The sequence below is a fragment of the Salvelinus namaycush genome, chromosome 32, assembly GCF_016432855.1.
Source record: "Salvelinus namaycush isolate Seneca chromosome 32, SaNama_1.0, whole genome shotgun sequence".
NCBI lineage: Eukaryota > Metazoa > Chordata > Actinopteri > Salmoniformes > Salmonidae > Salvelinus > Salvelinus namaycush.
The window spans coordinates 7,781,393-7,804,359 of record NC_052338.1 but is presented as its reverse complement, the minus strand read 5'-3'; the positions used below and the strand labels follow the sequence as shown (position 1 = coordinate 7,804,359).

The 22,967-nt window shown below is 42.4% G+C and overlaps 3 protein-coding genes across 3 annotated transcripts; 2 read left to right on the top strand and 1 right to left on the bottom strand.

Moving 5' to 3' along the window:
- Positions 1-1,364: 1,364 nt before the first annotated feature.
- On the bottom strand, positions 1,365-3,956 carry LOC120026752 (adaptin ear-binding coat-associated protein 1-like). Its single transcript, XM_038971472.1, has 7 exons — positions 3,862-3,956; positions 2,931-3,031; positions 2,671-2,775; positions 2,354-2,435; positions 2,004-2,112; positions 1,682-1,829; positions 1,365-1,450 (listed from the first exon to the last, which is right to left on the bottom strand). Exons 1-7 carry the CDS (start codon positions 3,954-3,956, stop codon positions 1,365-1,367), a joined length of 726 nt encoding a protein of 241 aa, XP_038827400.1.
- A 2,028-nt stretch (positions 3,957-5,984) lies between these two features.
- On the top strand, positions 5,985-11,547 carry LOC120026790 (epsin-1-like). Its single transcript, XM_038971507.1, has 9 exons — positions 5,985-6,053; positions 6,769-6,924; positions 8,365-8,493; positions 8,888-9,008; positions 9,175-9,356; positions 9,502-9,721; positions 10,067-10,612; positions 10,809-10,961; positions 11,420-11,547. The coding sequence occupies exons 1-9, from the start codon at positions 5,985-5,987 to the stop codon at positions 11,545-11,547; spliced, it is 1,704 nt and encodes a 567-aa protein (XP_038827435.1).
- A 6,088-nt stretch (positions 11,548-17,635) lies between these two features.
- Positions 17,636-21,700, top strand: LOC120026789 (germ cell-specific gene 1-like protein). Its single transcript, XM_038971506.1, has 6 exons — positions 17,636-17,831; positions 18,410-18,604; positions 19,598-19,645; positions 19,902-20,060; positions 20,258-20,369; positions 21,316-21,700. Exons 1-6 carry the CDS (start codon positions 17,636-17,638, stop codon positions 21,698-21,700), a joined length of 1,095 nt encoding a protein of 364 aa, XP_038827434.1.
- Positions 21,701-22,967: the final 1,267 nt, after the last annotated feature.

The following is a 22,967-nucleotide window of genomic DNA, read 5'->3' as shown; positions in this document are numbered from 1 at the left end:
AATCCTTGAGGGGGGAGTGAACAAATGCACACTGAGGAGAATCGGAATTGAGCTACTGTCCTAGCAATTACAATTCATTACTACAAATCCTTTCCCCTATTATGACCAGAAGAAAACCATATGGGAAAGGATGTCTCCCTATGGGTTGTCCTCTATAAATCAAGCATGTCGTGATGATTAGGTAAACATTAACAAGAGGGCACTGTTTCTGGGTAAAAAGCAGTACTGTAATATTGCTGCTACTCTTGTGATAACAGGAAATTGAAGATCCTATCATAATAGCCCTTAGGCGGTATTGAAGACCTCCCATAAATCTCATATGACCAAACATTGAATATGTGTGATAGATTTGCATTATTATCCAAAATATAACTTCATTATTATTTTTTACTTTGGGAGGAGATTATAGCCTACATTCATGAATAGTTTTGATAAAGACATTCTAGAAGTACATGGTGTTCCTTGTCTCTTGGACAGTTTTCTGTTGTATTGTAGCGACAGAGGGAGGCGGTGCGTTCAGCGATGGAATCAAATAAAAAAATGCAGTGACGTGGACTCAAAACTGGCCCCAATTCAGAGTGTGCTGTTGTTGCGATGTTGGGGGGAGAGAACTGAAGATAAAGATACAATTTTTACAGGCTGATTGACTCATAGCAATACCGGTGTTACTGAATATCAAGCATGTACAGTACCAATCAAAAGTTTGGAAACACCTACTCATTTAAGGGTTTTTCTTTATTTGTACTATTTTCTACATTGTAGTATAATAGTGAAGACATCAAAACTATGAAATAACAGATATGGAATCATGTAGTAACCAAAAAATGTTAAATCAAAATATTTTTGATTCTTCAAAGTAGCCACCCTTTGCCTTGATGGCAGGCTTTGCTTATTTGAGCTGTTCTTGCCATAATATGGACTTGGTCTTTTACCAAATATGGCTATCTTCTTTATACCCCTCTACCTTGTCACAACACAACTGATTGGCTCAAACACATTAAGAAGGAAAGAAATTCCACAAATTATCAAGGCACACCTGTTAATTGAAATGCATTCCAGGTGACAGCCTCATGAAGCTGGTTGAGAGAATGCCAAGAGTATGCAAAGCTGTCATCAAGGCAAAGGCTGGCTACTTTGAAGAATCTCAAATACATTTTGATATATTAAACACTTTTTTGGTTACTACATGATTCCATATGTGTTATTTCATTGATTGTCTTTCCTATTATTCTACAATGTAGAAAACAGTAAAAATAAAGAAAACCCTGAAATAAGTAGGTGTGTCCAAACTTTTGACTGGTAGTATGTCATAGCATAACAAGAAAAAGGGCTAAAATAAGCTCATCACAGACAGTTGTAACAAGTTACCTTGCAGGAGTGGAGTCTCCCCAAAGATCAGTGCTGGGGTTGGATGATTGGACCACAGTGTTGGAGTTACTACTGTCCAGATCTAGCAAACAGCCTAGAGAGAGAAAAAGAGACCCTTTTGTGTGTTCAATGGCAACTGTTCATTTGTGATTGTTTATTTCAATTGCTTTGGCAATGTTAACATGTGTTTCCCATGCCAATAAAGCCCCTTTGAATTGAGAGAGAAAGAAAAATCAAAGCTAACAAATTAAAGCTTCATTTAGCTATAAAGAAACATTTATCAAGGCTTTATTGAGAGTTTTAACTGCTGTACCGATCTCTGGGCCTCCTGTTTGAGGCACTGTGTTGTGATTGGAGAAGGTAGAGGAAGGAGGAGTAGCCATCTTTCCTTTTGGTGGCGGCGGTAGGAGACCAGACCCACCTGCCCCCTGTGAGCGTGGCTTATCCCTTTTTTTGCCTTGCTGGTAGAGAGAAAGGATGATAGAGAGAAATATTGAAATTGGAACGCTTAAGGAATATTGGGTGTTGGTGAAAAGTTAAATGGCCAATCGCAAACAGACCCCAGGGTCACAGGCTATGATTTTGTTATACAATTTCTATGAGAATGATCTAGTTTAATTGTTCCAGGTCTTTACCCCAATATTAAGGGTGATGGTTTGTCCTTCTTTAAATCCCAAGTCCAGCTTTGGTCCCGAAGCTGCCCCCTGAGGGTTTTTGCTGATCTCATTCTCTTGTTTCACCCACCTGTGAGACACACACACAAAATCAACCTAATATGCACTGACACTGGAAAAAGCAATGTCACAGTTGTTTTGGAAACGGCAATATCTGGAACAAGTATACTCAATGACAGTTTTGGCTGGCAGCTTATGCTGCAGACAGACCACGGTAGGCGTGTTTGTTATTAGTGGGAAATGGTGAAGCACCCGTGTTTGAGTGCCTTGACAGTCACACTGTCCCTGGAGTGACCCCTTCCATCACTTACTTAAAGTGGTCCTGCAAAGACACGTTGAAGTCAAAAGAGTCCCCTCTGTCCCCGAATCCAACACCAATGAACGCACTGCGGCCTGAGAGAGTAGGTTGACATAGCTGTATGAGTGCATAGGCATGGAGCTGACAGTGTGTTGCGAATTGACATTTGAGGAGAGCTGACAAATTCAAATGCGATCCGAGACATGATGTTGACATAGACTGATGAAAGTACCATAACCTGCTAAAGGAAGCTGACATAAAACTATATGACCTGTGTAAAAGTCTGACAGCTATGAATGCACAGAGAGGGGCTTTCACTCATATACACACCATTGCCATCCTGTATTCGCAGGACAAAGTAGCGACTGGAGTCGCTTACGGTTTCAACTGCGATGCCGGGATACTCTGTGACAGGGGCTTGGGCGAACAGCTCCCCTGCAGGATGGGAGGAGAAAACAACATAATAATAAACCACACAGATAAGCTGTATGAAGTTCATTTTACTGGCTACATCGAAAGGGTGCCTGATGAGCAATGCTGGGACAAAGGGGCAGCTGTGCAACACACACACAGTTTCATGATTCTCTCACCTGAGACTTTGTCTTCCAGTTTGATGTAGGCCACTTTGCCCTTCGCCGTGATCCGCATGCGCCCTGACCAATCGGGCACATCCAGCTTCCAGTCTGCTGCCCTACAGTTAATACCCAGGTAGCCAGGTAGCCAATAACACAGCAAAACAGGAAGTACATCATAATGTCAGTAAACAGTGCCTATTTAAACTGTTCTCAGACAGCTTCTGTAACAAATAGTACTGTGTAATATGGAGATATTTCTGAATTGACCCAATTGTCTTGTTATAATAACACCTGAAGGCTGAAGCAAGACTATTATGAAGATCACAAACCCCAATTAATAGCATATCAGATCATCTACGGTCTTAGAGATTCTCAATTAAAACCATTTAGCCTACAGTTAACTGGGCCACACACACACATATAGGCCAGATTGAAAACAGTAGTCTGCTGAAACTACTTTTTATAGACAATAGACAATGGTTTCATTATTTGAGCAATTCTGTAATAAAATGTTACTATCATAATAAGACTGTTGTAGAATGATTGCTAGCCTTGGCCAAAGGATATAGGGCTATTTATCACCTATATACATTCATATAACATTTGCTGTCAATGCATTACACCAATACATTTCCTGTGTAAACTATGGTGATAAACAACACACGCAAATAGACATATCATGCCATTCACTGTCGATTCATCCGCACTCATAGTGCCAGCTTTGCGAGTGTAACATCAATATTGCCAATGGGGCAGAATAATGAATGACTCATAGGCCTACGCAAAACAAATATTAGACACACATCGACAGCGGTAAACATCCTCTGAGCAAACAGACAGAGATAGGCGCACACACACACAATGCAGCACGATGACCACAGATAGAACCACCGGCACCGCGCGTTTAGTCCAACACCCCCAAAATGGGCCAACCCTTTGCATTTACCTGTATCCACGATTTGTAGCCCTCGGTGGTATGCGATAAACATTGATGTCGGGTTTAACGCACAGGATTGACTCATATTCGCCTTCGGTCGCCATTTATGTAAAAAAAAATTGATGATGTGTGTCGAATTTATCGGTCCTTTCGGTTTTTGCGAGTGGCCTACACACTCACAAGCCACGAGACGGCGATGACGTGACGGGGATTCAAGAGCGGAGTTTGTGTTCCAGGATGCATTGACCCTGAGCACATCCCCCAATGTTATAAGGCAGCATACCCCTTCCAATAATTAGCGGTGGAAAAAGTACCCAATTGTCATAATTGAGTAAAAGTAGACACCACAAGTAAAAGTCACCCTCTAAGTAAAATATACTTAAGTATCAAAAGCACATGTAATTGCTAAAATATACTTAAGTATCAAAAGTTAAAGTATAAATCATTTCAAATTCCTTATAAACCAGATGGCACCATTTTCTTGTTTTTATTTTATTTACGGATAGCCAGGGGCACACTCCAACATTTAGACATAATTTACAAATGAAGCATGTGTGTTTAGTGAGTCCACAAGATCAGAAGCAGTAGTGATGACCAGGGATGTTCTGTTGATAAGTGCATGATTTTGACATTTTTCCTATCCAGCTAAGCATTCAAAATGTAAAAAGTACTTTTTGGTGTCAAGGAAAATGTATGGAGTAAAAAGTACAATATTTTCTTAATTAAGGAATGTAGTGAAGTAAAAGTAGTCAAAAATATAAATTGTAAAGTAAAGTACAGATACCCCCAGAAAACTACTTAAGTACTACTTTAAAGTATTTTTTCTTAAGTTCTTTACACCACTGCCAATATGCATAGATGTGTAAGCACCCCTAGATGGCATTTGTAACCAAGGTAAACAGATGTTTATGTAAACATTTGAGACCCCAAAAATGCCGACCTTATGAGAAACAGGCAAGACTGCTCCCAATAATAATCCGTTAATTTGTGGAAAAACAAAGAAACGAACAGAGTCGTTTGTTTCCCTCTCAATAAAGACACTGTTACTACATTGTTTAATTTGATTGACTACAATGTAGCCTAACATCCTCGTGATTATTAAGTAGGGGGAGTGGTCTTTTAATCAGGTGCGGATTGCAGACGGAAGCGGAAATTGTAGTTTTTTTTTCTTCTGATCTCTGAAAACATCTCGAAGGTTCGTATTCCTTTGAAATAGACGCAGGATCATATAGATAAATGTAGGTGTCAGTTGTCCATATAAGTAGACCAAAGCTGTCATCAGATGACTGTCGTTGACAGCTAACTGGTTCGCTTGCTAAAGCTTGCTCTAAAAACAACATTCGACAGCCATGAAGACACACTGACGTTTTTTTTTTTAGCTACGCCGGTCGCTGTCCATGGTGCTGAATCGTGATGCATTTTGTAGATGGATGTATATAACGCAACTAGCGTTCGTGACAAGACGAAAATTGCCAAATAACATGCTAAATCGACAATAGCCTACTCAGGTGCATAGCTAATCTGTAACACTGCAGAGCCTGGATTTGTCATTGGCATTGGCATTGCAGAATGCTAGCTAGCTAGCCACAGAGCTAGCTTAGTTTATCAATCATGACTAGGTCTAGTTTCTAGGCTGCTTTCGGCATTTTCTGTTTGGCATTTACATGATAAAAACACAAACAATTTGTTGCCCAATGGCATGCCAATGTGAAGTAGCTTCTTCACTAGCCCTAGCTATGTCATTGCTTTGCTCCCTTTTAGAAGAATTGTTCCTGATCTGTGTGTGCTGGGACCCGATGTCGTCGTGGAGAGAGAGACTAAAAGAATGAGCATCCAGTGAGCCAGTGAGACCAGATCGCAAGACAGTCTTTGAGATCCCCCGCTATCCGTTTTATTTCAATAGGTAAGGAGATGTAGCTATCAGCAGCATGAGTTGGGCTAAGTGCCAAGCAGCTTCTCCTGTGTTGATACCTGCCATTCATTACGTGAGGCGAGACAGAAGCTTCATTAATATATGGATGAAAGCTCTGTCTGCTTCCGTTGACTATGCGTGCGTGCGTGTGTGTGTACATGCTCTTACTAGTCTTTATACTGACTAGGTCCTTGTGGTTTGAGACACCCCATTAGGCGTCATGACGTCCTCTATGCTACGCCGACAATTGAAGAACCTCGTTCAAAACTTCTCTGAGGCTGAGGTCAAGGTAAGGGAGATGATTTACTTTACCCCATCCCCCATCTTGTCTTTGACCCCTCTCCTTTCCCCTCTTTCCTTTTCCCTCCACTCTCACTTTTCCTTCTCTTCTGTCATCACTCACTCCTCCTGTTCTCTCCTTTCTTGCTCTCTGTCCTGCGTTCTCAGATTTGTCTCCTGATTTTTGCCTCATCTTCCTCGCACTCTCTGCCACGACATGCTTCCCTTCATCTTGACTATCCCTCTCTTTCTCCCCTCTTGATGTTGTACCCAGGGTGCGTCAATCTTACCTTGCAAGGGCCGGTGTGGGTTCATTCTTTTGTGCCAGCCAATTAGTAGTACACCTAATTCAACTGATCACAGTCTTGGATCAAGGCTTTCATTTAGTAGAATCAAGCTAGTACTGTTTGGCTGGAGCAAAAGCCTGCATCCACACTGGCCCTTGCAGAGTAAGATTGGCCACATATGCTGTTCAGTTGACACTGTCAGCATTCCAAAGTACCTTTGCAACATCCTTCTAATATAAGACACACCCTCTGTAGCAGAGCATGAGTCAGTTCTCCATCTGTTACCCCTATCTGTAACACCAGTGACTCTATCACCAGTATTTCCCCTACAATTATATACAGTAGTACAAGTTTGGTGCCAGAAGGCCTGGATGCTTTGGGAGCCTTTGTTCTCCATCTGGACAACAATCTGTATTAACACTGCTGTATGTCTGTCAGGTGAGGGAGGCCACCTCCAACGACCCATGGGGCCCCTCTAGCTCGCAGATGGCCGACATCTCGGACCTCACCTACAATGTGGTGGCCTGCAATGAGATCATGACCATGCTGTGGAAACGCCTCAAAGATGACAAGAACTGGAGGCACATCTACAAGGTGAGGCCAAAGAGAAATAATCACGCATGTACAGTACCAGTCAAAAGTTTGGACACACCTACTCATTCAAGGGTTTTTCCTTATTTTTACTATTTTCTACATTGTAGAATAATAATGAAGACATCAAAACTATGAAATAACACATATGGAATCATGTAGTAACCAAAAAAGTGTTAAACAATTCCAAATATATTTTATATTTGAGATTCTTCAAAGTAGCCACCCTTTGCCTTGATGACAGCTTTGCACACTCTTGGCATTCTCTCTACCAGCTTCATCTGGAATGCTTTTCCAACAGTCTTGAAGGAGTTCCCACATATGCTGAGCACTTGTTCCCTGCTTTTCGTTCACTCTGTGGTCCAACATCCCAAATCATCTCATTAGGTTGAGGTCGGGTGATTGTGGAGGCCAGGTCATATGACCCAGCACTCCATCACTCTCCTTCTTGGTAAAATAGCCCTTACACAGCCTGGAGGTGTGTTGGGTCATTGTCCTGTTGAAAAACTAATTATAGTCCCACTAAGCGCAAACCAGATGGGATGGCGTATCGCTGAAGAATGCTGTGGTAGCCATGCTGGTTAAATGTGCCTTGAATTCTAAATAAATCACAGACAGTGTCACCAGCAAAGCACCCCCACACCATCACACCTCCTCCTCCATGCTTCACGGTGGGAACCACACAAGTGGAGATCATCCGTTCTTGTACTCTGCGTTTCACAGAGACACGGTGGTTGGAACCAAAAATCTCAAATTTGGACTCATCAGACCAAAGGACAGATTAACACCGGTCTAATGTCCATTGCTGGTTTTTCTTGGCCCAAGCAAGTCTCTTCTTCGTATTGGTGTCCTTTAGTAGTGGTTTCTTTGCAGCAATTGGACTATGAAGGCCTGATTCATGCAGTCTCCTCTAAACAGTCGATGTTGAGATGTGTCTGTTACTTGAACTCTGTGAAGCATTTATTTGGGCTGCAATCTGAGGTGCAGTTAACTCTAATGGACGTATCCTCTGCAGCAGAGGTAACTATGGGTCTTCCTTTCCTTCCTTTTTATTTTTGTTTTTTCAAGTGCTTTGTAAAACTGTAGCCCATATATTTGATCTTTCTGTGAAAAGATGGTCTTTATATTATTTGACACTTTCTTCTTTGTTTTGTTTCTATTGCCACAAATCAGATACAAATACATGTCCTCCACAGGATTTGTATTGGCATGGGAAATATATACAGTATGTGGGGTAATCTTTCTCAGTTTTTACAATCCGCTTGTAATTTCATAAAAACCCTCCCATCTTTGCCACACTATGGTGTCATCTTAACTTTTTATGTATTTATTGTTCTGTTGATGATCGCTCCATTCAGTGATTAAGTCGCAGAGTGTTTTTAAGGAGCAGGGGACGCTCATCTGGATCCCCCATTTTGTTTTTCTCCCATCCCCCAACTGCAGTCATTGACTCTGCTGGAGAACCTGTTAAAGACGGGCTCAGACCGCGTTCTGAATACGATGCAGGACAACGTCTACATTGTGAAAGCGCTAACAGAGTTCCGTTTCCAGGACAAGGATGGGAAAGATCAGGTACTAAAGCTTGCTAAATGCATGTTTGTCCCACCAACTCCTCTGATATGCAGGTTCCATCTCCAATGTACTCTTTTTGAAGACTCCTCACTTGAGAAATTGACTGTGAGCTAATTTACTCATGAATAATTGTTATTAGCATAATTCCAGCATAACTCCAGTGAAAGTGCTTTGTAGAACAGGATAGGCTTAAACTGGTCCGGGAGACCAGTCCAATAAGTGAGTGAGGCTTGAGGTATCTGGCTCCACTAACATCTAAGCTAACACATTGCTTTCCCATGCATACACTGATCATTTGAGCTTCCCCTTACCAGTTCTGCACAGTTACATTTAGGGAGCACCATGCTTCAGAAAGAGAGCTGCCTAGCAGTACTCCTCATGTTATCCTTTACAGGGGGTGAACGTGAGGGAGAAGGCCAAGGTAGTACTGGTTCTTATGGAGGACGACGAGAAACTAAAGGAAGAGCGAGAGTTTGCACTCAAGACCAGAGACAAGATCTCAAAGAACGCCACTGGTGAGCGTTACAGAGCACACCCAACATTTGAGAGACTTCAATTGACCATTTCCCTTAAAACATTCTTGGAAAATCCCCACAGGACACAAAAGTGAATTGACCCCAACCCTGCTTTACCATAATAATGTATCTCGTTATGCTATATCTTATCGGGCTCTTTCTACAGCCTCCTCGGATGACCCCAAGGACCCCAAGGACCCAAACTACAAGCCAGTGTATGTCCCAGGAGCCACCGGGCTCCCCTCCCTAGCCAACATCCCGTCTGTGGCTGATCTCGCCGCCAGCTTTGAGGCCAAGAAGCAAGAAAAACTGAGACTAGAGGCCCAGAAAAAAGAGGAGGAACGAAGGGTAAGTATTACACCTTAATAGTCAGATTTCTCCCTTTATTTGGACTTTCAAAGGTAAATGATTGTACACTTAGGACATTTTGGATCATCTACCAGTTAAATGTGTGTTTGGCATCATGATTGTCCAGTCTCTTATGTAATTGCAGTCAAAGATGAACAAGGAAGAGCTTGAATGGGAGGATGCCGCCAAAGCAGGCAAGCCTACGGTTGCTGACGCCTTTGGCGGGGCAGATGAGCCATCAGAGGAGGATGCATGGGGCGCAGCATCCAAAGCACCCGCTCCTGATCCTTGGGGGGGTGCGCCCAAAGCTCCATCCGAGGATGCATGGGGTGGAACATCCAAAGCTCCATCCGAGGATGCATGGGGTGCACCATCTAATGCTACAACAGAAGAAGCAGATCCTTTTGCGGCACCAGCCAGTGCCCCAATAGATGGTTCAGATCCTTTTGCGGCGCCAGCCAGTGCCCCAATAGATGGTTCAGATCCTTTTGCGGCTCCAAAAGATGGTTCCGATCCATTTTCGGCACCATCCAATACACCATCTAAAGTTGAAGCGGATCCGTTTGGGGCATCAAAAGATGATCAATTTTCAGCACCATCCAATACACCAAAAGGGGGTTCTGATCCATTTGGGGTACCAAAAGATGATCCATTTTTAGCACCATCCAATACACAAAAAGGTGGTTCTGATCCATTTGGGGTACCAAAAGATGATCCAGTTTTAGCACCATCCAATACACAAAAAGGTGGTTCTGATCCATTTGGGGTACCAAAAGATGATCCATTTTCAGCACCATCCAATACACCAAAAGGTGGTTCTGATCTGTTTGGGGCACCAAAAGAGGATACATTTTCAGCACCATCCAATACACCAAAAGGTGGTTCTGATCTGTTTGGGGCACCAAAAGAGGATACATTTTCAGCACCATCCAATACACCAAAAGGTGGTTCTGATCTGTTTGGGGCACCAAAAGAGGATACATTTTCAGCACCATCCAATACACCAAAAGGTGGTTCAGATCCCTTTGGGGCACCAAAATACGATTCTGATCCTTTTGGGGGCCCATTGAATGACCCAACGAAGGGTGCTGATCCTTTTAGGGCACCATCCAGTCCAAAAACCGAGGCTTCAGACACGTGGGGTGCTCCATCCAATCCACTGTCTGAAAAGAAGGCTGATCCCTGGGGAGACGAGGGGACCACAGATCCATTTGGCGATGGCTCGAAGGCTGATGATGACGCATGGGGACCAACAGGTAAGCAGTGATAGTTATAATCTTGTGACACCATCACATGTGCTCTTAATTCAGATTTTTGTCTCAATCCTTAGGTTAAATACATGATAGAAAATGTGTATACGGTCATTTTAAGATGTAGAGCACAATTTCCATATAACAATTTTTCATTGGAGTTCCCCTTTAAATCGGTTTAACCCCACCCCCTTTACACCAGCATTGACTCCGCCCACCGCCAGTGACCCTTGGGGTGCACCTGCAACTCCCACCGACACAGCATCCACAGACGACCCCTGGGGAGATGGAGGGGCTTCCACCACTACAGGCGCTATGAACTCTGACCCATGGGGAGCTCCAAGTAATGGCACAGGTAATACAGTACTGTAGTACATACAGTACTGTAGTATTGTATGCTTCCTCAAGGCTGTTGCCTCCAAGCTCTGAGGAAGGCGTCTGACACGCCACAATGTAAGCCTGTCTGTTTGTCCTGGCTATAAACCCTTGCATGCAGACATCTGAGTGGCACCTTTTTCTTTTTCTGGGATAGTCGGCAATTGAAGTGCCCTGGGGTAAGATGTTTTCTTTGGATCCCGTTGTTGACCACCGTATTCCATCTTTCAGTCAAGCTGAGCTGAAGAGCGTCTGCGTACACTAACCAGTAATGTGTTTGTGTGTTAGCGCTCCGTCTGTCTTCCCTCTATGTCTGTGCCTCCACCACTATACTTAACATGTCCTTGTCGTCATATATCTTCATGATATACACTAATATTGCAATACCGGGATAATATTGTAATATTTCGCAGGCCTAATTTTCCTCTCTCTCTACAGACAGTGGAGCCACAGCGGACGAAGACAACAAATCGCCAGCTTCCTTCCATGGTGCCGGCGTTTTGCTCGTGGACGTGGGCTCAGTCCTTTCCCCCAAACCCAAACAACCCCCCCCCCTCGCCAAGTAACAAAGTAAGGACGGGTAAACGAGAGACCAGACCCTGAGAGAGATAGACAGAGAGAACCAGAGGGTGAATATGAGAAGTATATTTATGTTCATTTAAAGCAGTGTTTGTGATTCAGTGTTTTTACTAGGCCTTCCTCCCCACTATAGTGCATAACTGTTGTGTGGGTCAGCATCGGTAGTTGTAGATGCATAGATTTTAGAGATGTAACCTTTTCACTCCTCTCTCTGTTCTATACTCTCTCTTGGAATGCTCTGTACTGTATATCTGTTCCTCCCTCCCTTGCCCCATTTTCTTTTGCTTTTCCTAATTTCCTAGGCGTTTTACAAGGCCCAGGCATGGCTGGACCTATGGGCAGAGTGACATCCATTGCTGGAGTGTCTCGTACTACAATCTCCCCAAACTCCAGCCTTTTTGGTTCCACCCATATGTCCTACGGTGTTACCCGCCTTTGGGTCCCACGACCCCTTGCTGGGGCCTCCTTTATCCCAGCTAGCATCCCATTCCCTGGGAATGCCTCATCCTGGCCTGGCAATGCCTGCAATGGGACCTCAGATGGCATGCCCCTGTTTTGGAGCTGGGATGGTACAACCCAATTGTCTGGGTTGGGTTCCTCAGGCAGGACACTCTGCAGTGGAGCTTCCACTCCTCAAATGGGAGGGTGGTCCCTTTGCAGTGTCACATGGTTTTAGACACCAGAATGGGAGACGGAACAACAATCCTATACTTTTTTGAAAAGCTACAACCTGTCCAGCTCACCTTCCTCAACCCCAATATCTACAATGGTTAATATAATGTACACGTCCAATTTAAGTGTATGCAATAATATGTAAGAAATGAAACGAGACAAAATATAAGTATCTCAAAATAGTTTTTCCAAGAAAAACATTCCATTTTGGTTGATTCGATGTTCATTTCGGTTCTTTCAAGAGTGGGAAGCTGAGATGGGGCCCGTAGGAGTTAGTTCCATTTATTCCTTGTGTGATTTTGTTCTTTTTCAATTAGACTGGTTCTTATCAATGCTCACCTTCTCTATGCTTGACTCATAAGGCTCTGAGAAAGGTGGATGGAGGGTTAAGAAGACCTGATGAATCATTACAGTAGTCTACAATGGAACATGTACACAAAAAGAACAGGATGGCAGTAGAGCCGCTATCAGGAGGGTGTGTGTGTGTGTGTGTGTGTGTGTGTGTGTGAGAGAGCATGTTTTGTGTGAAGATGAGGTGAGATCCTTGAGCAAAAGTAACCATAACGCAATAGTAACTTATTTGTGATTTTTTTTTTAAAGTACAATTGTATCTATTTATTAATTTACTTATTAGCCTATTTACTGTATTTATTAATTAAATTATTTGTTTCTTGAACACTTGGCCTCCAACAGATACTTTCAAAACAAACTAGAGCCATATTCAAATTCATTCATCTCACATTACTGACAGCAAGCATCAAAGTTGTCATTGTCCTGTGGGTTTCTTGAGTTGAACATTGACTTTGGTTGGAAAAGGTCATATCCAATTGGATAGAAACCTAATCATCCACATTATCAGCCAATAACCAATAGTGGCTTTATTTCTCTTTTGTCATTTTATACACATAAGTCTACTTATTTACTTGTGTTTGGGAACAAACACATTGTATTCAAATGAAATCTGAATTTGTCATATCCTTTTTTTCTGTCCAGCGTATGTTGTTGAAAACTGTATCTCAGTCAGTTAAGTCTTTTCGTCAAATATTTGTATGACAAGACAACATCCCATGCATACGGTATTGTTATGTTTTCCTATCCAGTGAGTTTTCATCGTAAGGCCTCTGAATCCTATGGGATACTTGTCATTCTGTGTTTTGCATTTCCTCTCTGCCCTCAAACAAAACAGTTGAAATACAACAAGACAGTACACAAAATGTGAAGCGAAATGAAAATTGGACTGGAAGTCACAAGATTGATTTATCTGAATCGTAGCGCAAAAGGATTAGTTTTGTTACGATAATACATGTTATCGTAGCTACTATTATAATTTAATTTGTATGATATACTTTTTATTTTATGTCAAGGCTGTGGTGTAAACTGTGACAGTACACATTTGAGAAATAAAGTTATTCAAGCCTTGAGATCTCAGATCTGACTATGGTATGGGCAAATTCTCTCTTTTTTTGTTGGCATTTCTTGTTTTAAGGTGTCTCCATCAATGCCTGTTATCTCTTTTGATTGAGGTGTATGGCCTATGCTCAAACCACATTTGTCTCAATCAACATCAGTGATGGTACCTATTTCAAATGGCCACATGAGGGCTGGTGAAACATCTGCCACTACAGTCACTTCAGTACAGCGTTATATCTCCCTTTTTTAGTTTGCACATACATGCGTACTACGCTACAATACTAAAGCCCAATTTCAATTATCTTCATTCAGTCACTCACATCACTCTTTCAGTTCCTCTCCATAATCGTGACGATTCAAAGTAATTTGTGGACAATTTGAGGAACAGCTGTTTGAAGGGGAGTGATCTCAACGGAGTAGAGATTGCTGGGTCGAAGGGAGATTGGGTGGATCAGTGTTGATGAATGTACTACATAACTTGAACACTCCAAATGACGGGATGAAAGCGAGGGGTTGAGCGGTGAGCGGCGCACATACTGTACATTCTCTAATTCCGCTCTTCATTCAGAGTATGGCATGACCTTCGGAAAGCGGGGCGGTGACTCGTCATCCGGGTCAAGATGGGGATTCCCCGGAGGCGAACAGATAAACAGTATAGAACAACACATGACCCTTAAATAATATGTAGTGAACTACAAAGTAGGATCATGGATTTGCTTAAAGTGGAGCGTAAGAAATGGTGGGAGAGAGAGCGAGAGAATGTGACGATGGATGATAGATAGATATTAGGGAGCAAAGGGAGAGAAAGTAACAGATGGGTTTGTGAGGATTAAGTGAAATCTGGGTGGGTTTGTGATAGAAACTCACCCAAGAAAGGCAGAAGCGTGAGGAAGAGAGGGAGAGAAAAGGTAAAGAAAGTTAATCTGGTAGAGGACAGAGTGTAGAGAGTCGATGTCTCTGAAGGCCTTATATGGTATGTTTTTTTGCTTCTTTAATTTCAGTTTCCTTTTTTTTGCTTCATTCACAAACATCGGTTCAGTAACTTTCATGCATGTATTGTACAACCGTATGGGGGGACAAGGACTCTATGGAAAGCCCGGCGATATGCAGCACAGAGAAAATACAACTGGTATGGCCATTTGAACTCAAATCTAGTCACAGCTATTACAGGAAATTAAACTGCGTGTGTGATTGTGTGGCTGTGTCATATTTAATCATATTGCTGGACAATGGGGATAGGAGATTTTCTTTGGTTTACGCATTAAATTGAAGCGGTTCCTAGACTGCTGCAAATATTTTCCGGTTTCGAGTCAAGTATAAAAAAAAAAAATTGCCGGAGTATCTGGATTTAATATGGATGAGACTCTTAGGAAGGAGATATTGATTGACAGTTTGCAACAAACGTTTTGTTGAAACTCTTACAGATTTGGAAAATTAAGAGCTTGTAATTTAATACTTTTTGGGGAAATATACAATGTTTAAAGGATATTCTAAATGTTGACATTTTTTGGTGGCATGATGGGATAAATTAAATACCGGAGTCTGATTAACTCCTCGTTTTACTGTAATGAGGAATAATCTCTGTCATTATTTTGTGCCGCAATTGACAAACCAATCTGGCAACAACACAGCTTTACTCTCTTCGAAAAAAGGGTTCCAAAAAGGTTATTTGGCTGTCGTCTTTTTATTACATTTTTACATGTAACATATGCTCTTATTCAGAGTCCAGGGTCCTACATGGAACCCAATAGGGTTCTACCTGGAACCAAAATGGGTTCTTCAAAGGGTTCTCCTATGGGGACAGCCGAAAAACCATTTTGGGTTATAGATGGCACCTTTTTTTCAAAGAGTGTATAGTGGTAATGTATGCAGATGGACTGATGCAGATGTCGCCAGATTAAATAAAAATACACAAACATCTGTGATTCTGCTATCTTTGTCAGATTGCTATTTTACATAAAGACCATATCAACACAGATGGATTAATATTTCAATGATTATTCCCAAATGCAAGGTTCGCGGACGGAATTTGTCCCCCCAAGTTTTCTGAGCAAAAAAAGAATAAAACATTTTTTGTTTCATTGTAGAACAGTAAAAACACCAGGAAATAAGATCCAAGTGATTTTAATATAAGAAATCTGTTCCCAAGTATTCCCACGCATAATAGAGAAAAATGTGATGGTAAGCGAGGTTGAAATGATTGCTTTATTTAAGTATTATACTGTATCTGTTTGTTTTTTTGCGGTCAATTTGCAATCTACAAATGATTTGTAATTGTGTTCCGGCCCCCTGACCATCCGCTCAAGAACAAATCGGCCCGCGTCTAGTCGATGATCCCTGCACTAAAGTATCCAATTATCATTCATGGAGTCAAGACAGACCTCAGAGGTGCGTTTAGTTAGCTTGAACGTTTGCTACGTTTCTGAACGGTTTGTTCGGAACAACACGTTTCCCCAAAACTTTCTTGAACAAAGTTTGAGGTATGTTTGCTCCTGTTTGGTGGGTGTGGCGAGGTGTGGTTTGAAGCAACGTGTGACGTGTTTAAAGGGCAGTGGCCATGCTGACTGCGTTCCCCATCTCCCAACCCCTCCTTGTTTTTCAACTGGTCGTTCGGTACCTTTTCTGTACAATTGAACGTTCCAGAACGTAAATCGTACTGAACTCAGCCCAGACCAGTACACTAAACCATCCGCATAGTATGATGAGTGTGATGATGTAGAAGATTGTGATTATGAAGATTGTGATGACAATTATGACGATGATGGGATGACGATTGTGCGGATGATTGTGATGATGCAAAAGATTGTGATGATGATAAAGATTGTTGTGACGATGAGATGATGATAATGGTCTGTTTACGTAATCCACATAGTCCAATGTATATACAATATGTAATCTCACATTTTGCTGACCATATGGATTACATTGTTGTCTCAGCCTATTGCCATGTGATATGAAATGTTTCTACATAAAGGAGATTACATCATGAACAGTGCTTTCTGTAGATTGTTTCCCCTTAATTACTCCTCCCGAAACTAATCCAAATGATTTGTCTTGCTCTATAGGTGGTTGGACAGACGTTACGAGTGTGGGATTAAACAGATTGATTTAGTACAGGGAGATTAACAAAGATTAATGAGGATTACGGGTCAACAGAGAGGTAGACTAATCATTATATCAAATCACAATCTTCCTAAGAAAGCCGAGATGCACGGGAAGAACAGAATGTTTCCTGAGAAAAAGGAGACAGGAGAAAATAATTAGTGGTTGTATAAAACGTGGTAAAATGTGTTTATCTTCCAGGACACAACTGTATACCAGCGAACACATGACAAATCCATGTCATATACTGGAAATATGGGATGTAGCATATGGACGTAAAATGTAAGAAATTCATTTATTATCATTTTTTTCTTCCCAAATCAAAAGCTCTCTGCCTGATTGCCTCAGTTCAATGACTGCTTTGATTTGCAAATTAATCATCACAAGTTGTTATTGCGGGACCACAGCTGGATCAGCATGTAAAGGGTGGAGGAATATCGACAGGACTAATTGAAGAAGGTGACAGAGGCTAGCCCTCATCCAATCCATCTGGCTCGGCGAATAAATTCCTCCACTCTATTGCTTCTTCTTCTACTTCTTCCATCCCATAATTTTCTCACAGTTTCCTAATCCCACTCTGCCATACCATCCCTTTGTCAATCCCCCTTTCTCTATATCGCTCCATTCCATTTCCCTCATTCTGCCTTGTCATTGAGTCCCCCCACAGTTCCCCCCTAATCGTTGTCACTGCCCTCACTCTAGCTGATCTCTCATCTGTCATCCCTGTACCCGTCCTCTAACCAGCCCCATCACCCTGTTTCACCATCATTCGTCTCAAGCTCCTCTTGAGACACCCCGTCTCTCCCCCGACCTCTCTCCCACCTCTGTCTCTCCATCGGAGGGCCACTATTTCTCTTAGCAGTGGCCCTCGCCCCACACCCATAAGCCACCATGCTGGAGAACATGTCACGATGCAACCGCTCCCTGCTCTCCCTGTCCCTTACCTCACTGGCCCTGGCACTGTCCATCCTGGCCTTCTGCACCTCGTACTGGTGCGAGGGGACCCACAAGGTTGCCAAGCCCCTCTGCCTCTCCCCGGTCAAGTTGAAGAACTGCGGCCAGAACAACAGCCAGCCCTACACCACAGGTAGGGAAATAATTCACCTATTCACCTGTGCAAGAATGAATGTGGAGCCCGTTACCTAAATAATGATTTGTTTCCCTCGCTCTGTACTTGTGGACTCACCCATGTTGAACCAACCCCTGAACATGAATCCTGACACTGAGAATTGTTGCTTTTTAGAGAAGGCACACAAAGGTTTGTTGACAAAGTCCAATGTATGTAATCTCAAACTTTGTTGAATATCTGGATTACATTGTTGTCTAAGCCTATTGCTATGGAATATGCTATTTTCTACATAAGGTAGATTATGTAAAAAAAATGAGATTTCATACGGATTTTGCTGTAGATTGTTGCCCCTTCATTCCGTTGACACTAGGGAGCGGTTTATGAACTTATAGGCACTTTTGACCTCTGTCCCTGAAGAATATTAAATGATGGTCTTGAAATGCCTTTAAAAAACATGGTTTGAAGATGTGTGTTTCTGGAGTTTATTGTAGAAAAAAATTACAGTAGTACGGTGTGTAGACTAGACGCATATATTTTGCCTAAAACTGTCCAACCGTTCCTGTCCCAATGACCCTCTTACCCTCTCTTTTCCTCAGAGAGTCCCACTCTGGACCCTAAGAAGCCGTCAAACAACATCACCTTGTCGCCCCTGGAAAAGGAAGAGCAGGCGAGGCTTCAGAAAAAGGCCATCGCCAACGCAGTGCACTACATCTGGGAGACAGGCGAGGATAAGTACATGCTGCGCTACTTCCACACAGGTTTCTGGTTGTCCTGCGAGGCACACAACGAGGGTGAGCATTGGGTCTTTATCCAGGCCATTGTTTGAGTATGCTTTACCTTTATAGAAAGGGGGGTTAAGTAGCCTTCATCCCAAGAACCTAATGATGCCTGGATCTTGCACTGTAAGATCCAGTCTCCTCAATGAATGTACTTGCTATGACTGTGATATGTGGTTGTCTCACCTAGCTATAATGAATGAATGCACAAAGTAAGTCGCTCTGGATAAGAGCATCTCCTAAATGAATCTCTAGCCTTAGCCAGTAATTGCTTGACACGGAGAACTTCATTGGAAAAATGAATAAAACATTAGACAGCTCTTGTTTTAGGCTGTTGATCTACAGAACCTTGATTGAGTAAAGTCTTACAATAGAGTCGGAACTAGGACGTTGCCTTGTGGAACCCCAATAATGACTGGACACTAGTTATTAGAATGCACTATAATGTTGATATATCTATCAGCAATTGCCATTGTGTCTTTGAATGTGGCTGTTTTGCTGCTCTACTGTCAATCTATCTCTGCAAGACTGGTTGCTTTAACACCAGACGCATTCACTGATTTGGGATAGTCCCTAATCAACCAAGGCTATTAGAAGTAAATTATCACAAGCGGGTGCTCTGTTAATAATTGAATAATCTTTAATGTTGGCAATGTAAGCTCGAGTCAGTGAGGGAAAACTCAAAGTAATGTCTTTACATGTCGCCTTAGGACTAATTTGCAAAATCACTGTAGAGAGGGGAGAGTTAGAGCTTTTGTCTTGACCCTAGATAGAGAACATCTGGTGAATTTCTCCCTCTCAATGTGGCTTATTCTACTACAGAAAGTGTCCCCTTCCGATTACCCATGCCAATTGGAGCACTATTTTAAGATCTCACAACAGACACTCAAGGGATCTAAATTAAATCAGTATGTCAATCTCCTTGACAAGGCCCTGAAAGACACAGTACAAGTGAATATACTGACTTAAGTTGTATTTGTTGCTAATCACATTGTATTTGTCTTACAGAGGAGAAATGCCGGAGCTTCATTGAATTGACTCCAGGAGAGACACAAGGTTTGTGCTCATTGCAAGTAGATATAGGCGAAGCTAATACGTTACCATTAAATTGCGGGTCGTCAAGTCAAATAAGCACTGTATGCCAACTTTTTCTCGTTCTACCTCTCTCCAATCTTAATTTTCTCTTTCTATTGCTCTCTTCCTCAATCTATCACTCACTCACTCACTCACTCACTCACTCACTCACTCACTCACTCACTCACTCACTCACTCACTCACTCACTCACTCACTCACTCACTCACTCACTCGCAGGGGTGCTGTGGCTGTCAGTAGTATCAGAGTTTGCGTACATAGGCCTGTTGGCCATGGGCTTTCTCCTCATGTGGGTGGAGGTGCTGTGTCTCTGTGCCCATAAGGAGATGTACGCTCTCAAGATCAACGCCTTTGCCGCTATATGCACTGTCCTTTCAGGTGAGACGGCCACGACGAGCACAACTTTCTCTTATCACCAAAATGATCTATACCAAGGCTTTTGAGCATTCTGTAAAAACATTCACAAGGTTAAGCATTGATTATTCGATGTTGGTCAAATAAATTAAGAGATTGTCAGCAAATAAATCCCCCTTTCTCTCTTTCTCACTCTTCATCCCCCTTTCTCTCTCTCTCAGGTCTGATGGGGATGGTGGCTCATATGATGTACACCACAGTGTTCCAGATGACTGTGAGCATTGGGCCAAAAGATTGGAGACCACAGACCTGGGACTACGGCTGGTCATTTGTGTAAGTATTCCCTTAGGAATAGTTCAACCAAATTACAAAATTGCTTATTTTGTTCCCTTACCCCGAAAGCAGTCTTTGGACATGGAGATACTACAATTCATGATTGGTTTGTTTACCTAGGCACGGTCTCCAACCGTTAGCTTAAGCATTTTCTAACCACAGTCCAATTGAAAACCGTGGAGTCCGGAATGATTGGATCCCTTCATAAAGATGAGCAAAAAACCCTGTCTAAAATAATTAATACAATACTGAGCTATATTGTATGTTATTTTATTTTTTATAATTGTATTATTTTATACTAATACAATTTCTCAGAGAAAGAGATTTTGTTTATCAACTAGTACAAATCTCAAAAAGATAGGGGTCCAAATCCACAAAGAAATGGTTCATTGACCACAAAATCTATATTTTCCAATGGCCATCTCAGTCTCAGGATTTGAACCCCATTGAAAACCTGTGGTTTGAATTGAAGAGGGAAGTCCATAAGAGCAGAATAAGGATATCAAGGATCTGGAAATATACCTGTATGGAGGAATGGTTTAAGATCCCTCCCAATGTGTTCTCCAATTTCATAAAACATTTTATAAAAAGGCCCAGTGACCTTATCCACGCAAGGGGAGGGTGCTGGAGTATTGAAAACAAGGGATCCAATAATTTTATTGAAAAAAATGTTGTATTACTTCTTAGACAAAATAAAAAAAAGTCTGAGCAGCTGTATTAGTATAAAACAATATAATAATACAAAAACGTGAGCATACAGCACAGTATTTGTATTGTTTATTTTATACTGTGTTTTTTGCCTATCTTTATCAAGGAATCCATTAATTCTGGACCCCTCAGTATGTACCCGATATCATCATATTTTAAACTTCTAGGCCATATTTACAGCCTATTCATAACCAATGACCACCACGGCCCTACCATCCTTTCTCTCTCTTACCCTCAGTCTGGCCTGGATCTCCTTCAGCTGCTGCATGGCGGCGGCTGTCTTCACCCTCAACTCCTACACCAAGACGCTGATAGAGATGAAGCACCGCACTCGCGTTCGTCTGGAGGAGGCCCGGGCGGCCATCCAGGCGCCCTCCTACGACGAGGTGTTGCAGGCGGCCGGGGCCGTCTGCTCAGTCAGCGGCCTGCTCCAGCACTGCAAGCAGGGGGCGTTGATCGACCCCGGTCCGGGGGTTCCAGATCACAGAGGGCTGGTGATGATGGCTGGTGGCTGTGGGACAAAGGGGTGTGAGGACTGCGAGAGAGAGATGGATGAGATTGAGGACGCCCTGGATAGGGAAGAGAGGGAGGAGATGGAGGGAGAGGACTGTGAGAGGTGCTGAGGGAAGGGAGGAGAGGTTAAAAAGAGGTTCTAGCCACCTGAAACTTATTTTTGTCTTTTTATTTTTTACATGTTTTGGATTGAACTGTGAAATGGACTGTGCTTGATTTCAGTACCTCAACCCATAAATTACATCTGAGTAGATAAAGCTCTGTAAAACCACACACAGAGATTGACATGTATTGTCTGGGTAGAGATCAATAGAGACAATCGCTAAGAAATGCCTGGCATTGGCCACATTTAACATATATATTATATATAATTTTTATTGTGTTGATGGTAACCCTGTTATTACTATCCTGATATTGATAGTAACTGTGGTGACATTGTGAATAAAAGTGTTTTAAAAAAGTGAAACTGTCTCATGACAATTACTTAGTATTGAGTCTCTGTTGTCATGCCAGTTCTAATTAAACTGGATGAATCCCGGGCATTGTCGGTTGGGACAACTCTCTCAATATCACCGGTTGATGTCCAGAAAGAGATGAAGTGATCTTGTAGTTAAACAGACAGTGATGCAAAGATTACATAAAAATACAGGGAGCTTTGGAAGTTAAAACAGATGCTTGACAGAAGATTATGTCAATAATCTCCCCAGTCAGAGGAACAAGGGCAAAGAGCGAGAGCGAGAGAGGGGCTAGGGAAGGATGGACTGATGTGTGTGACAGTCATCTCTGTAAGTCTGTAGGGATATTCATATATATACACAAACGGACACCCCCTTCAATTAGTGGATTTGGCTATTTCAGTCCCACCTGTTGCTGACAGGTGTATAAAATTGAGCACACAGCCATGCAATCTCCATATTCAAACATTGGCAGTAGAACGGCCTTACTAAGGAGCTCAGTGACTTTCAACATGGCACCATCATAGGATGCAACCTTTCCAACAAGTCAGTTCGTCAAATTTCTGCCCTGCTTGAGCTGCCCCAGTCAAATGTAAGTGGTGTTTTTGTGAAGTGGAAACATCTAGGAGCACCAGTGGTAGGCCGCACAAGTTCACAGAATGGGACCGGCGAGTGTTGAAGCACGCAGCGCGTATAAAATCGTCTGTCCTCGGTTTCAATACTCGCTACCGAGTTCCAAACTGCCTCTGGAAGCAACGTCAGCACAATAACTGTTCGTCAGGAGCTTCATGAAATGGGTTTCCATGGCTGAGCAGCTGCACACAAGTCTAAGATCACCATGCGCAATGCCAAGCGTTTGCTGGTTTCGTGTAAAGCTCGCCGCCATTGGACTCTGGAGCAAAGGAAACGCGTTGTAACGGCA

Excerpts from the sequence above, each read along its gene's own strand:
- LOC120026789 (XM_038971506.1), top strand. The coding sequence starts at position 17,636 with ATGCTGGAGAACATGTCACGATGCAACCGCTCCCTGCTCTCCCTGTCC. Across the intron at positions 19,646-19,901 it reads GACTCCAGGAGAGACACAAG|GGGTGCTGTGGCTGTCAGTA; the intron begins GTTTGTGCTCAT and ends ACTCACTCGCAG. Across the intron at positions 20,061-20,257 it reads TATATGCACTGTCCTTTCAG|GTCTGATGGGGATGGTGGCT; the intron begins GTGAGACGGCCA and ends TCTCTCTCTCAG.
- LOC120026790 (XM_038971507.1), top strand. The coding sequence starts at position 5,985 with ATGACGTCCTCTATGCTACGCCGACAATTGAAGAACCTCGTTCAAAAC. Across the intron at positions 6,925-8,364 it reads ACTGGAGGCACATCTACAAG|TCATTGACTCTGCTGGAGAA; the intron begins GTGAGGCCAAAG and ends CCCCAACTGCAG. Across the intron at positions 10,962-11,419 it reads AGCTCCAAGTAATGGCACAG|ACAGTGGAGCCACAGCGGAC; the intron begins GTAATACAGTAC and ends CTCTCTCTACAG.
- LOC120026752 (XM_038971472.1), bottom strand. The coding sequence starts at position 3,956 with ATGGCGACCGAAGGCGAATATGAGTCAATCCTGTGCGTTAAACCCGAC. Across the intron at positions 3,032-3,861 it reads GCTACAAATCGTGGATACAG|GGCAGCAGACTGGAAGCTGG; the intron begins GTAAATGCAAAG and ends TATTAACTGTAG. Across the intron at positions 2,113-2,353 it reads TCTTTGCAGGACCACTTTAA|GTGGGTGAAACAAGAGAATG; the intron begins GTAAGTGATGGA and ends TGTGTCTCACAG.